The sequence below is a fragment of the Simochromis diagramma genome, unplaced genomic scaffold (genome assembly GCF_900408965.1).
Source record: "Simochromis diagramma unplaced genomic scaffold, fSimDia1.1 OVJJ01000413.1, whole genome shotgun sequence".
In the NCBI taxonomy this organism is placed as follows: domain Eukaryota; kingdom Metazoa; phylum Chordata; class Actinopteri; order Cichliformes; family Cichlidae; genus Simochromis; species Simochromis diagramma.
The window spans coordinates 3,409,491-3,425,087 of record NW_024386948.1 but is presented as its reverse complement, the minus strand read 5'-3'; the positions used below and the strand labels follow the sequence as shown (position 1 = coordinate 3,425,087).

General features: G+C 41.4%; 1 protein-coding gene across 3 annotated transcripts; it reads right to left on the bottom strand.

Moving 5' to 3' along the window:
• Window positions 1–1,761: 1,761 nt before the first annotated feature.
• Window positions 1,762–14,606, bottom strand: si:dkeyp-74b6.2 (cerebellin-1). 3 transcript variants are annotated; one of them, XM_040038290.1, is made up of 11 exons: window positions 14,393–14,606; window positions 13,049–13,283; window positions 12,083–12,449; window positions 11,862–11,957; window positions 11,534–11,767; window positions 11,298–11,445; window positions 11,187–11,213; window positions 11,028–11,092; window positions 10,752–10,874; window positions 7,378–10,462; window positions 6,160–6,460 (listed from the first exon to the last, which is right to left on the bottom strand). In XM_040038290.1, the coding sequence occupies exons 1-10, from the start codon at window positions 14,406–14,408 to the stop codon at window positions 10,061–10,063; spliced, it is 1,713 nt and encodes a 570-aa protein (XP_039894224.1). In that variant the 5' UTR covers window positions 14,409–14,606; the 3' UTR covers window positions 6,160–6,460; window positions 7,378–10,060. The 3 variants fall into 3 exon arrangements, with proteins under 3 accessions (XP_039894226.1, XP_039894227.1, XP_039894224.1); XM_040038292.1 differs by lacking the exons at window positions 10,752–10,874; window positions 11,028–11,092; window positions 11,187–11,213; ... (4 more) ...; window positions 13,049–13,283; window positions 14,393–14,606 and adding exons at window positions 1,762–2,625; window positions 3,617–3,736 and having other exon boundaries at window positions 5,847–6,460; window positions 7,378–7,510; XM_040038293.1 differs by lacking the exons at window positions 7,378–10,462; window positions 10,752–10,874; window positions 11,028–11,092; ... (5 more) ...; window positions 13,049–13,283; window positions 14,393–14,606 and adding exons at window positions 1,762–2,625; window positions 3,617–3,736; window positions 6,557–7,371 and having other exon boundaries at window positions 5,847–6,460.
• Window positions 14,607–15,597: the final 991 nt, after the last annotated feature.

The window sequence follows — 15,597 nt, the reverse complement described above, 5'->3', positions numbered from 1 at the left end:
TCTCTTAATAAACATGAGTAAATAACTATAATAAAAATAAGAATCCGCTTTACTATTTTTTTTTACAGCTTTTATTTGGTTGGTAAAATAGTGCATTGGAAAATTTATAGATGACAACAATAATTGTATGTCATGGTCCTGGTCTGTGACTTTTGATTCTTGTATATTTTATATTCTGAGGTTAGGATTCTGTCCCTAGTTTTGGTTATTATAGTTGTAATCCCTCCGTTTATACTGGTATTCTTAAGTCTTAGTTTTGTATTTCTGTTATCATTTCTGTTACCATGTTACCATGCCTTCCCTGTCTGTAGGGGGCACTGCTGTTTTTTTTGTTCAGTGATTCAGCCCAATCACTGATGTATAGCCATGTCTTTTGTAATCTACATCAGTAATTGTACTTTAGCTGTGGTGGTGTTTTTATGAATGTTCCCTGTCACATTTTCTGTGTTTGTCTTTAACTTTGAAGAGTTTATCTCGCTTTTGGAACCAAAGTCTTCACTTCATGTTGTTTTTGTACTCCAGACACGACTCTCTAAAGTGCTAACACAGGCCTCTGCTGTGCACCGGGACGTTGACACTAATAGGTTGTGAAGGTCCAGTGTGAACTCAGCAGGCTCCTGGCAATGGTTTCATTTTCTACTGCCAGCCCTCCATCTGTCACCGGATCCACCGCTGAGAGGTGCACTGTCGCTGTGCGCACTGTGCGTCAGAGGGAGCGACGAATACAGACAGAAATTCATGTATAATTTATGACTTTTACAAAAAAAGCTGCAGTTTTCATGACTGAACACCTTTTCTATGTGAGAAAAGTACCTGCATTTTTTATGGGCATAGTAAAACTCTCAATAGTACAATATCTCTTACCTTCAGGACAGCTCTTGGGACAAACAGCAGGGAGGCCTGCTATTTTCAGAACAACCTTCTGTTTGTACAGAGCGATTTATAGAGCATATGTAAAGTGTGATAGAGGGTGTTTGGGGGCCACAATTGTGTCAGCATTTAACTAAGGACATATGTGGTAAGCAAAATGCAGCCTTTGTGAAGAAAAGGGAAACAGTATGTTCATTAAATAAACGGAAGAATGGTTAACAAGCTTGTATGGGCCTCTGTTTAATTGAATAATAATTATGGATAATTATGGATATTATAACTGAAAAGCTAAACTAGTTGATGTAGTCTACCTGTAGCTTCTAAATAAAAAAGTAAGCTTATCAGTTTCACAGCTTCCTTTGAGTCACATCAGTATTTTTTTTCTGTAACTCAAGCTAGCTGTAGCTAGCTGCTCTAAGGCCTCACCTGTGCTAATTCGAGTCACTGAGCTGGACATCTCAATGTCTACTTTTGGAGTATTTTTTATGGAAATATCTGACTCATATTATAGCTTGGTATGCATCACTTTCACTTCTGTTATTATATAGAATATATATTATTATATGGATATATAGCACTAATTAGCATAGGCCTGAGTGAAAGCTACAATCTCTATGGTCCTTGATTCAAAAAACTTGTTTTAGCAGTAAGAACTTAAAGATCTGTACAATATGCCATTATATTTTTCATCCATTCTGTTGCAGATTTGTGCTTTCAATTGTTTTTAGATGAGCCAGTTTGAGGCTAGCTTTAGCTGTCAGACAGATAGCCTCACATTTGACTTGAGGGTAATTTGGTATACAGAGGAGTTCATGGCCGTGTGAGTGACTGCACGGTGCCCTGGTTGAATAAAAGAATGAAGTCAGTGTTAGCCAATGAGTGTGCTGTTTCTCAGTCAAATATGCGTATTGCTCACATCCCATTTCAAAACACAAAGAACATTGAAAAGCTTCAGACTGGATTTTCACAAAACATCTAATCTTTGTATGTCTGCTAGCTAGCAAGCTTGCATACTGCTAACTTTGCCCAAATTTGTCAATCCTCTTTATTATAGCAGTCTGTATACTTAAGACAACAATGAAGTGCTACACTGAACATTTTAATGAAAGTGAAGTATCTTGGATCATATTCTCCTTCGTACCTTTCTGAGATAAAGCATTTTGGCAAGCTAGCACTGAAAATATTAATTTGTTAGTGCTAATAGATTGATGCAGTCAGTAGACACAATTATTTTCTTTATTGGCCATTTCTTATTTCATGCATTAAAAGGAAAACTGCAAGCAACCACAGACTAATGACAGAAAAACACACAATAAGCCATAAAAATGCAATGGAAATGGAAAATACATCCAAGATTATTTGGTGCAAGGTGAATTCACCAATTCATCGATACACATCAAGATGCGTCAGTGCAGTTCAATGTATCAGTTAATTCCTCTTCCTTTGTGTCGATGGCTGTGAAAGTAACAAAGAACTCTTTATGTTACACCCGCCCTCCCCTCCACACCTGTGACTATGGTCAGAACACCAGCTCTCATAATCCTACCTCAGTCAACCCTACAACGGGAACACCAGAAACCCAGAGAAGGTGGAGTACTTCCACCCTCCCATTAGGTTCCCCCGCTCCAGTTTGAGGTAAGCCTTGTCCCCCCTCTCCATAATCACCAGACCCGCATTGGTGGCAGCTTCCCTGGTCACATCCTGGTCGCCTGCGAAGGCTGAGATCACAGGCCAGCCGTTGAGAACCAAACTCACCTGGGAAAGCAGGATGTAAGATTTGTACGGAAAGTTTGGTTAGAAGACAGTGTCCCGAAACTCTTCCTCTGTATAATCTGTGAATTATTCTCTCTGCACTGATATCATTAAAATAGCAGTAAGAGGTAAAACTGCACTCATGTCCTCAACTCTGGAGGCAGAGGCACAAAGTTCAATGTGACGTGTACAACTGCGACTTCATTTTTGTCGTACAGCGCAATCGCGAAAGTGAGTGAAAGATGTTATTTTTATTTATAGTTGTATTTTAACCTCCTAGGACCTGGCATCCAGATATGTGGGCATCACATTTTGGGTTATTTAGATCAAAATACTCAATTTTGCTCTACATGGGCCTGATATCCACTTAAGAGGACATTATACTGCTACTGTTCTATCAAAATTTTAAACGAATATCCTCATATGTGGCTCTCATTTTTCTTAGAAACAAAAATCAGGTAAAAAGAAAAATCTGGTAATTCTTTGTTTTTCCATTCATCGGGTCCCAATCAGCCCAAATATCAAAGAGAAATTAAAAATGCATGCAGTGGAAGAGTTCAGGTCTTAGGAGGTTAAAGGAACACAACCTTTAGTGGCCATGTGAATGAGTGCATGTAAAACAGAATCAGGTATGTTTGGACGCTGATGCAGTTTTGATGATTGTGTCTATACATCAGTAGAATCAATTTTAAATTGAAGAGCAGACTTCCAGCTTTAATTCAAGGGGTGGGACAAAAACCTCACACTAATGGTTAATAAATTACAGCTGTTTTTAAACAGACTCTCAGATTTGCCCCTTCCTGGGACTCCTGTCAGTACTTCTCAGGTCCCAGCTCATCTGGTACTGTGTGGACATCACAGAAGAACCAGACTTTAGCACCTCTATGTCTGTTGTTAACTCACAAACCTTAGAACAGCAATAAGTCTAACTTTTCTTTGAGAAACAAACAGATCCGTTCAGTGTTACGTGACGCTTTTACATTTTTGTTCTTACTTGTATCGTCTGCCGGTTGTAAACTTTGACAACATGAAAGCTGAAACTGTAGACTCCTTTTCTGGGTGCCACAAAGATGCTTGTTGCTGGATCGAAATGGCTGCCAACGTTCACTATGATCTAAGAAGGAAAAGAGAGAAGCAAAGAGTTTCACAAATTCAACCAACCAACTAGCCACAAATGTGTAATCCACAATCTTTCACTGAGCCTCCACTGTGGTTTATTATTCTTATTTTTCTGACCTAAATTTTTCTAATGTTTCTCTTTTACAAGAAAGTTGGTCTGCTCGTCCTCGCAGGAGAACAAGAAAAGGAGGGAGAGAACTGGCAGTGAGTCACTCCGTCGTAATAATGCTTTTCTGTGAAGGCCTTTTTTCTGTTTGTACAGTGTGATCAGTAACTGGGGACTTTGATGGCAATAAATCAAGTTTAGTAACAGCAGAAGAGGCTGTATCTATAAATGGCGATGGCAGTCTGTTCTGGTTATTATAAAACTGGCTGGTTGGTCAGTTCACCACATTGGTTTCTCAGTAAACTGTCTATGCATGAGATTTTCTCACAGACATCAATGCTCCTCTTTTATCGACTGTTTCTTGTAGTCTTATTTGAGAGTCCTGAAAGTCATGCAAACTGTAACTTGCAAAATTTGCCTGCTGACCTGCTATTTCTATGTATATGGATAGAGGTCTTTAGTGTAGTGGTTTACCTAACAAGCTGGAGACAAAATTAAAACGACAAGGTTGAGATGGTTTGGACTTATGCAGAGGAGGGATAGGGGACAAAGGGAATGAATATGGGGAAAGGGAAGCCCACAGAGGAGGTTCATGGGTGTAGTGAAGGAGGACATGCAGAGGGTTGGTGTGACAGAGGAGGATGGTAAGGATGGAGTGAGATGGAGACAGAGGAGGAGACAGATGATCCACTGTAGTGACCCCTAAACGGAGCAGCCAAAAGAAGAATGGCCTGCATTTGTATAGCACTTTTCTAGTCCCTAAGGACCCCAAAGCGCTTTACACTACATTCAGTCATTCACACACTGGCGATGGCAAGCTACATTGTAGCCACAGCCGTCCTGGGGCGCACTGACAGAGGCGAGGCTGCCGGACACTGGCGCCACTGGGCCCTCTGACCACCACCAGTAGGCAAACATGGGGTTAGTATCTTGCCCAAGGATATTTGGCATGCAGTCAGGAGGCAGCCTGGGATCAAACCACCGACCTTCTGATTAGTGGCTGACCTGCTCTGCCACCTGAGCTACAGCCACCCCAGAAATAGGTTTACATCTAACAAGCCAGAAATCTCAGTTTGATCCTGGGTGGAGACACAAATCTCTTTGTGGTTACATCAGGAAGTGCATCTGGTGTAAAAATCTGCCAAATCAAACATGCAGAGCTATCTGCTGTGGTGGCTCTTTGCAAATAAGGGAGCTGACGTAGATTCTACACAGAGGTTTTTAGTTTTTAGTTGGGACCTATTGTCCCAGGTTTGCAGTTTATTTATATTTTTACTTTTTTATTCCACTATGAAAATTCACCTGTGCACAAAGGGACATAAGCTCAGAGGCTGAATGACCTACACATACATCTATTTATTTATTTAAATGTATTAATTTAGGGGGTTTAGAAATACACTTTATCTTTTACTTATTTAAAAGCTTCCTCAGTTTTAAGTTGGAAATTTTGAAACAAAGATAATCTGGTCTGGTATACAAATGTGTCGTCAGTGGTTTCCATCTTTCTGTGTCCAAACAAATGCATGTTTCCTTTGCGCTGTTTCCTTGTGTGATGCTTATTTAATATTTGCATTAATTTCTGTATCATTCCTTTTTGGTTGTTTCCTGTCTTACTTTGAAAGTTTGTTTTCTTTCCTCTCCTGTGTTAGTTTTGTTTACTGTCCTTCCTTGTCCTGTTGGCCATTCCCTAATCAGCTCTCAGTCTTTGTCACAGTGTCTATGCTTCCCCGCATGTTGCTCTGTGTTGACTGGACTTCTGTTTGACATTTTGGATATTTTTTTAAAAATAAAATACTAGCTTTCTGCCTGCAGTGTCCTGGATTTGGATCCTCTCCAGATTTGATACAAAATGAGGTCTATGTCCTTTGAAACACAAGTTTCTGTTGACCGTTTTTAGAGTGCAGCAGAAGGTGAAGCGTCATTTTTGGTTGAACTCATGAGTTTCAACCAAAACCTTAACTTGCACCACACTTTTCCAAAAACAAGCCTTAAAACCCACCTGGTCAAAGTAGATGGTCATGGTTCGGTTGCTCATCTCTGAGGGTTCGTGGTTGGTGTTACGAATGGCCGAAAATGCCACCCGCCCAGTTCCTGACCTCACTGACATGCCCAGGGCATTACCTGACGGCTCCGCCGACGGGGTGGAGTCGCACACCACCAGACACTTTCCCTCCAACACGATCGGCTCCGTGTCATTCTGGCAGCTGACCTCGGAGGGCCCCCGGTGGACGAGCAGCAGCAGTCCAACGACAAAGACGGAGTGGGCATCAAGGTAGAGTGCAGGGGTAAATGACAGACAAGACATCTTTTTTTTCTTCGCGTTTCTACTGCAGAATGGTCACCACAGCTCTTTAGCGAGACTCTTCTTGGCGCGCACCTCACTTTACCAGCAGGGTCATAATTTCACCTGGAAAGAAAACATCAGCCAGGGCTTTGTCTCATCTCTTTGGAGATTAAACGATTCAGGGACTCCTCAGCTGGCTTACTACGACTGACAGGAAGTCCATAAATGCGCGGAATAAGTGGTGGCGTCCGGTCCCTCACACCAGGGCAGGAGTGGCCATCAGCCAAGTGTGCTGAGTCAGAAGTCCAGACTGGATTGAAGCTTCAGGCCTGCGAGTCAGTGACACAGTTATTCACATGAAAACATTGCACGAATCTCAATATGACTGGACGACCTGATCATCTTTAGTTTGCAAATAAACTTACTGGTGAACAATGGCAACAGCTGTTAAAAAACCTGAACCTTGGTGACTCCTGCCCCTAGTTTGCTTCAACAACCCATACTGTTGGAGAATCCACCATTTTTACATATGTTTAGCCCTTTAAAACAAGTTCATGCATCAAAATATTAAGTATAAAAAACCATTATCCTCGTTCTTGTTCTGCGTTTTAATAACAGAACATGACGACTGAAAACAGGCTGAAAACACAGCACGGTGCTGCTGGAGAAAAGTTGTGTGCCTCAGCACAGTTAAAATCTATCAAACCCGCACTGCTGTAAATGTAATAAAAAGCCCATCCCGGTGCTCTGCCACATCGCCGCTTAATTAAACGGTGAGAATATTAATAGAAAACCGCTTTATATTGAAGCAGAAAATAAATAGAAGTGATGAGGTAATGCTTTGGCCAGGAAGAGGCCCGCGTGAGCGACGCCAGCTGGACTCAGGAGGGGGTACAGCGGACTATCACAATCCCACCGCCGAGAGGCCATCTGTGGGTAAACACTCCCACTCATTCACCTCGTGCACCTTTCCAATTTAATCCCTGTCTCTCTCTTTGCACTTGCATTCCTTTACACAAACACGCTTACTATTAAAAAAGCCACTGTTTTAAGAAGCAAACACAAGAATTCAGACAGTACTTTGATAAATTATAAAAGAACCTTTTAGCATTTCCTTGTGTGACATTAGAGATGTTGCTCCGAAAAATCCTCAAAAGCATGGACAATAAGTGCAATGACAAAAAGTACAATCGCTCTAACGAGAGTGACCCTCAAAGAAAGAATCTGCAGATGCTCCATCACCCACCTTTCACGTCGTCAGCGTTGCTCCTGCAGCAACATACAGAAGCCAGCTTGGCTCAGTAAAGTTAGAGCTTCGTTTCACACTCACCTTCAGCTTTATCTCTCCTCCTCTCCCCCTCTCTCTCTCTCATTCTCTCTCTCTCACTACATCTCTGTTCCAGGGGACCCCTGCGTTCGAGCAGACGTTTAATCACATCACGAGCGTTGCCATCCTTCTGTTTTCACTGTTCCTCAAACCCACCCCCACTCTACCTTTTTCTCCCTCCTTCTCATCTAACCTCAGATATTACAGAAAATGCGCTGGGACTTAAAGGATTCATCACGAACTCACGCGTATCCCTGCTATAATTAAAAAATGTTTTGTTTTTTTAATTAGTAAATGACTATTAATGGGTGATAGCGGGTACAAATAGCTTTTTTCCCCTTTTAAACATTCATCAATTTAGACAGGTATATCGCCATGGTAACTTATGCTGTGAACAGGGTATGTTTCGGATTAGAGATCAAGAGGTATGAAATCACCGCCTACTGATGGACCAGTGCTCCAGAAAATCACCATCCCTGAAGATTCCTCAGACTTCTGAGTGGGTGTAAATTTTTAACAGCATCTAAAGTGTTGATGTCTTCCCGATGAGCATCAGTAATAAACATTCATAGACACATCTTTATTCCCAACTTTACTGGTTTTATTTCCTTTATTGTTCCATAAATATCCTAAAACAGAGCAGGTACTTGCAGTATTTTTATGTAGTTGTGGATCTAATTCACTCAGAGAGTTACATTTATTCTTTACTCTCAGATCATTAAAGACACTCAAGCCTGCAGCTGAGAATAAAAAGTAAAACTTGCTCGACATTAATTTAATTACATACTTTACTGTAATCCATCAGACTGTGCTTTGTCCAAATGAGAGAGCTCTGTTAGAGAGATACGTTAATTTACACAGTTTGTATTTTTCCCTTTTGTTCCTGCCTTTCAAAAAGCTAAAATGTATTAGCATAGTGGCGCTCTTCCAGTCTTTCTCACCAAAGTGTTTAAAGCGCTCACACATTCATTCTGTCTTTAATACTAAACTACTGCGCAGAGCTTTTCCTCGCACACACACCCACGCTGCAGCTTTGTCTTTCAGTCCGTATTGTGTGTTTAACCTCTACACCACCATTTGTGATTGGTCACATACTGACACCTGCCCAGTGGAAACACTGAGTTAACTTATCATGTTGATAACCAGCTTTGTGTGTCCGCTTATCCTGATTGTCAATGTTAGGTTCAGCATACTCAGGGGTATTTTCCATTATCTGGATCTGCTCACTGTGACTCAGAACAGGGCCCAGGCCTAGTAAAATGAGCAGAGCAACAATTATAGGAGGGAGGAACAAAACCATAAAGATGCCGAGTACTTACGTCTGCTCACATCCAGCAGAACTGTGCTCTGACGTCAGACTCAGAATCGCTTAAATATTTATAATACTCTGTTACTGTTTGATGTAATTTTTTTTACTGAACACACACCACATCTGTTTAATCATTTTTCTGTTAACAGGGTCTAAATAAACTTTTAACTAACAGTTATATGACCTGTGCACATTTTTTTGTTTCCGTGATGGGTCTGATGGTGGATGATCTCTGTCATATGGTTCAGTGTTTCTAAGGAGATAATAAAGGAAGCACTAAAGCATGTTTTTAAGTAGTTAGAGGAGCTCTTATGAGGCCTTCTGGATCATGCACTCATAGGGCCCTCTGTTGATGTGATCTGTGTGTGTTCTGAGGATTTATGTTTTACTGTGTGCAAGTGCAGGAAAGTAAGTTGTTTAGTTTGTTGTCTGGGCACTGATATAGGATATGTTTCAGGGTGAGCTTTAGGTACTTTCAGCACAAATCTGATGAAATGCAAGAGTTTTTAAAGTCAGAACATCTCAGTATGCCTTAGAAGAAACCAAAAATTAAAACGTATATTCTGACAAACCTGTCTGATGACAGAACATCTGAACAACAACGTCTGAAAAATACAAAAAACAAATACTAATTCAAGGCCTTAATGTTCAAACATTAAAGCTGGATTTCTCCTCTATGTGAAGCCTGATGTGTGTGTCATAATACATAATGAATATAATGGTGAGGTGCAGCTTATTTAGACCTCACATTAAAATATACAACAAATCAGCTTCCTTCAAAATAACAGGACCCAAAAACGCATATTTGAGTTTTGTTTGTTTTTCTTTTTTTTCCCCCAAAAAACTAGAATTTATTTTCAGTTTCAACTTTTGCATCTCAAGTACAGTAAATACTAGTCTAGTAGTATTTTGTAAAGATTTGAATAATAAAAGTTAAAAATCCACTTTGCACACACTTCATGACAGAGAGAGCAAAACTTACTCCCATCTTACAGGCTGTACAGGTTTTTGCATGCTAGGGTTTGCACACTCAAACAGAAGTAACTTGCTATGTTAGCCAGTGGCAGGGTTGCTTAATAACATTGTGCACACTGTTCACATCACCTGTGGAACAAAGACGCCTGCGTGAGACTCAAACTACAGTGTTAGTGCCTCTTCCAGCTGGACTGCCTGCTAACTCAGACATGTGACATGTGGTTTCTGTAGGAACAACCATTTTAATCATCTAGGGGAAGCACTTGTTTAACCAAAAATGGTTCAGGAATGAGAACTAAAACATTAGTTAGCGTCACATCATACGGTTAAATCGATGCCTGTGTCCTGTTCTTCCCTGACACCTCCCTCGAAAGGACAGATAACCAGCGGGGCCACGTTTCTCCTGTTGTTTTGAACACAGGGGTTGAAATACGGGTAGAGAGGCTCACTGAAGCTGCATCCGCCGTAAGTATAAATGTGAGTCTTTGCCTCTGCGTCATAGAAGGACACCGACCTTTCCTCATAGTCCAGGAATATGCTGACTTTCTTGGGGATTTCGTGAAGGTTGAGGGTGACCGAGGGCCCGGTGCAGGCGCTCAGACTGCCACCTTTTCGCCGGCAGATGGCCCAGTAACCGTTTTCAGGACGAACTGTGATGGCACCTTTCCTGTTGATGGACTCCTGGGCCACACCAAGATCCCAGTCTGTTTTATCCCCAACCTGAAACACGGTGTACAAAGAATTCGATGGAAAAAGCAAGAGGAAGAGAAAATAATAGCCACTATGAATAATAGCTTTTCCCCCCAGTTGTGTTGAAAACTACATTACTTTCTTTCTGTTTTGCTAAGAAAATGGGACATTGGTGAAGGGATTTATTAAATTGTGCAATCATACATGTAAATACAGTATATAATGCAAAAACATCAACTGAAGGGCTAGAAGCATCTCTGGTATTTGTTGGATTTTTTTTCTATTTCTTAAGGACATGACTTCCAGATCCTGATCCCACCTGAACTACCCAGTAGCGTCTTCCAGATGTGAAGCTTTGTTTCCCCAAAATGCAGACGCAGGAGTCAAACCGCTGGGGACTGTCTGGGAGCAGAGTCGTCTTCTTCTGGCTGGCGAGGCTCACCTGAGGATCAACAATGGGCTCATCATCGCTGCCAAAGAAACTTTCATTCTGAATCTCCTTCTCCACTTGTGCATAAAAAGCTTACAAAATCAGCATGTCCATCTAAGTGTGTTTACTGTTATCGTGATAGAGTCAGTGATTATAGGCTGATACCTTCTTTTTATCTGGGGACAGAACCAGCCAGCCTGAAGCTGTCTCGGGATCCAGGGTCACATTGACTGCAGATACAAGAAGAAAACAGCAGGTCAGGTACGGATGAAGCTCAAAAAAATTTATAGGAAAAAATGTCTAACTATATATTTGTGATCATACCTGCATATGCACTCATCTTGTCCACTTCTGCATGACAAAGAAGTTAAAGAATTAGATAATATATTTATTTTTACAATGATTTGTTGTCCATGTTGCTGTAGGGTTACTCACCCTCTGCTGAGAGTTTGTTTGCAACTTCCTGGCACATGTCCCCCAGCATAGAAACGGCTCTCCTGACCATCCCCAGGGAGTTATCAGAGTGCACTGCCACCTCTGACCAATCTCTGGTGGCCGGGAGCCTGCTCAGAGACGGGAAACTCTAAAAGCAGAAGGGAGCTTTTTGTGAGCACCAGCTTTAAGATGCGGATGCAGCAGAGAGACGGTAAAATGCAGCAGATAAATCTGACCTGTAGGAGGTGGAGCGAGCTCCGCGTGAGCTCCAGGTGCTGCAGCTCGCTGCTCCTCGTCTGCAGTTCGTGGATTTCCTTCTCCAGCTCTTCGAGCAGCTCCTCAGCTTTCCTCTCGGCTTCCAGCTGCCTCTCCTCGAGATCCTTGGCGAGCTCGGCCTGCTGCCTCTCGATGGCGGTTATCAGCATGCTGCAGATCTGAGAACTGCTCTGGATCTCTCTCTCTGTGGCCCTCTATTGATTAAAATGATCAACTAGATAAATAAATAAACTGATAAATGAACTACTTGGTTGCAAGCCTGACTTTTTGAACCAATCAACGACCTACTTTGCTTAGATCCACTGGACTTTTGATGTCTTCCATTTTTTTCAGCCTGTCCTGGATCATCTGTTGGATGTCGGACTTTGTCTCCCTCAGATTCATCTGGAGAAGATCAAACAATGTAAAAATGACACAGCGAGAAGAAGAACGCACAAAAATCTGTGAGCTCAGGAAACCCCCCCTCCCTCCCAAAAAACGCAGGGCAAAGGAAGAAGCTTTTCCCTCACCTTCACCCTCCTGCTCTCCTTCTCCATTGGGACAATCTTGTGGTGCTTGTGGTCGCCCTCTGTGCATTTCGAGCACACAGGTGTGTGATCCTGCTTGCAGAACATCGTCAGGGGCTTGTTGTGCTTTCTGCACAGGTGGCTGGTGTTGAAGATTGCTGGATCTGTGAGGCGGTGTCTCTGCAGCGCTGGATCTCTCTGGTGAGGCACGAGGTGAATCTCACAGTAAGACGCCTGACACACCAGACACGACTTCACCGACGGCGCCTTGTTCCCGTGGCAGACGTCACAGGGCACGTCTTCACGGTCTGATAGCTGGTGTGCCGGGGGCTGGACGTCCTCCCCATGCATCAGTGTGGGTGACAGAGACCTTTTGAAGATAATGTTAAATATCATTGAATATATTCAAATATATCTGCCATCTGGAAGAGAACACAAAACGGAACAAGACAATAAATTCAAATTAAGGGACTCTGGTGTGCCAGAAACACAATGCATAGCCAGCTGGACATGGTGTAAACATGCACTGTATGTGACATTGCACTTCATGGTCAATATATGTGGCATTTAAGGTAGAGTAAGGCTCTATAAGCAAGTTAGGTTGGATATTAGCCAAATTAAGATATGTCGGTTTCCTTGTGAAAGTTTTTAATAGAGCTAACTTCTTGGCTAATGCTAACTAAATGGGCAGACAACGTGATTGGTCAGTTGATCCTGGATCTGCTTCCTACTCCACAGCCATGAAACCACACACAATTAAAGCAGTTTTAAGAAATTAATTCTAATTCAGCATCGTGAATGCAGGGACTGGTGTACACACATTTACTGTATGTCTCTCATTTTGTATATTATTATTACTATTTATTTATTTTTAACACCGTACATTACTGCCCTCACTTTTGTTGCACTTGTACAATGGCAATAAAGATACTGGGATTGGGACACAAAGAGTCTGGAAGTAACACAGACCTTTTGAAGAATTCAATCATGTCGGAAAAAGCTCGGTTGATCCTCAGCTCCGGTCGCTCTTTGAACGTCTCTTTGCACAGCGGACACTCCGACTTGTCCTTCGTGTCCCAGTAGCCTTCGATGCAATCCAGGCAGAAGTTGTGTCCACACGGGATTGAGACGGGATCCGTGTAGGTGTCCAGGCAGATGCAGCACCGGAACTGATTCTCCAATGGTACCGAGGCCATGTTTGTCACTGGAAAAGACCACAAAAAGGGTCAGTCCTGTCTGTCCTGTTTGCAGATGGTAGCTGGAGGCATAGTTCAAAAGTATATTTAACATCTTGACAGATCCTGGCAGCCTTTTTCTTTTTTTGTGTTGTGGTTGATTTGTTTTGAATCACATGTCAAATATGTGAGATCACATGTCTGCTCAAGATAATAGACTGTGGATTGTTTTTGTCTGCTTTAAATAGAAAACTTGAAGTCTGAAACTGCTGCTTTATCCATCCTTTCATTAAATTTAAAACATCCATTTTTGTTTTTGAGTCAAAAAGGAATGAAAGCTCGCAGTAACAGAGCAATAAAAAGTCCCAACACAGACTGCAAACTACAGATGAACCTCATTTAATGGTGTTAACTGAGCTGTGATCATGTAACGTCTGGTTCTGCTTCTACCAGCCAAAAAAGCTGCAGAATGGATTTTAAGATCATCATTGAAGACGTCTAGAGGGGACCTAAATCTGAATATTTGTTTCCAACAAATATTCCAACATGTTGCACCAGCAAAAAAATCAAGACAAAGTGCACTTTTGCAAATACTCAGTGTGAATACTGCAATAAAAGTGTGTTATGTTACAGAGGCTGACACCACTTACACTTAACAGACTAGTTTGTTTCCACTTTTAGTGCAATATGTCGCTTTGAATCATACTTTGCAAATCGGCTCTTTTTCAGGACAGGTTCAGTTGTTTTAAGCTCCCTGTGCTGATTGCTCGACTTCTTACTGCTCATTATTCCAAGACACCACAGAGGGATCACCCATCCAGCACAAGTATTTTCTATATTTACCAATGAGTATAAAATACTGAAACTCAGACAGATTATTGTAGATTCCTGTTTCCCACACCAGAAAACTGACCTTAAAAACCTAAATGCGACTGATTAAGTAGCTCATTTTTGTTGTGTTGTTTTAAAACATGTTTCTAACCATTCATGCCATTTACTATAACTCAGTAACTACATTTTTGAGTAAAAGTAATCTGATACATTTAAAGAAAAGCCTCAACTTGGTATGCATTGTTTCCTCTCACAGTTTACAGTTTCATCTTCCAGTTTCTGCAGTGTAATAATAATAACATTGTACCTGTTTGGGTGGACATGCTGGCAGCCCCGATCCTCACAGATGCAGCTCGTACTGTGTAGTTCACATTCAGCCTACAGAGACTTAAATACTCCTCACAGGTGCTCTTTGTTTGTGCTGAGATTATTTACACGAGCTCCTCCCTGAGTTAATTCTCGCAGGTTTTGCAGTCAGTCTGGTGTTTCTGGTTCTTCAGCTTCAGCTGCTGACTCCACTGTAGGTCATCCATAGCAAGAAATAAGGCGCAGTGATTGAGCAAACAGAGGTTAAAGTTTTGGAGTCATCTGTGTCACAACACTGAACTCTTATTGTAACGGTGACAAAGTTTCATCTGCTGCCTGCTACGCTACACCATGCAAACATTCCCAGTTTTTTTAGCGTAGCAAGAAAATACAAGTGAACACCTTACATGATAGTAGCATCAACTTTACTTTGTGAAGTTACTATCACATGTTTATATTGATTAAACATAATGATATAGAATAAAACAAAAAGTACTGTCACAGTAACTACTTACAGTAAAATCTCAGTAAATGCAATTTAATAATATTGTTCAGAATAGTTTTCTCTTCTTTTCTGTGTAATTCATATGAAGTTAACAAACTTAAATGCTTTTTAGTTTTAACTAACTTGCATTTTTGTCACATGACACAAGTTCGCCTTTGCACCCGCAGCTCGTTTAACCTCGGATCTTGAAAATCGATGCAGAGGAGGAGCCGTCTATGAGCATGCACATCACAGATTTGTTGCTTTGTCAGGTCGCAAGTGGCAACTTCAGCTTATCAGCTCCGAGTTGCAGAAAGATTTTCAGAGAGCCAAACCGGTTTTGTAGAGCTCCATCTTATCTTTGAGAGAAGAATAAACAGAACACCCCGACTCAGTCACACATTGGAGGGAACGTTGGTCCTTCTCTGTGTGCCAGATCATACAATGTGTCTGTCAGTTCCAGCAGACTCAGTTGCAGATTAATGATGCGTATTGTACATTAATCTGAAGTTAATCATTAATATTAGTAATTATTATTTAGTGTGCACACTAACTTCATGATGTTGCAAGTGCCATTTATCAAGTGTCCTGCACAAAGTTTTATCAGCGCTTAGGAAAAAAAAAGGAAATATTTCCCAATATTGGCTTTTTCAGAGGTGTGTTCTCTCTGTTCTTAGTTTAGTTTCAATTCACATGAAATTGAAACTTTAGCTATTCTGGTA

Coding starts and splice junctions, on each gene's coding strand:
- si:dkeyp-74b6.2 (XM_040038290.1), bottom strand. Junction 11,768..11,861: donor GTCCAGTGGATCTAAGCAAA/GTAGGTCGTTGA, acceptor TTTAATCAATAG/AGGGCCACAGAGAGAGAGAT. Junction 10,463..10,751: donor GACGCTACTGGGTAGTTCAG/GTGGGATCAGGA, acceptor ACCGTGTTTCAG/GTTGGGGATAAAACAGACTG.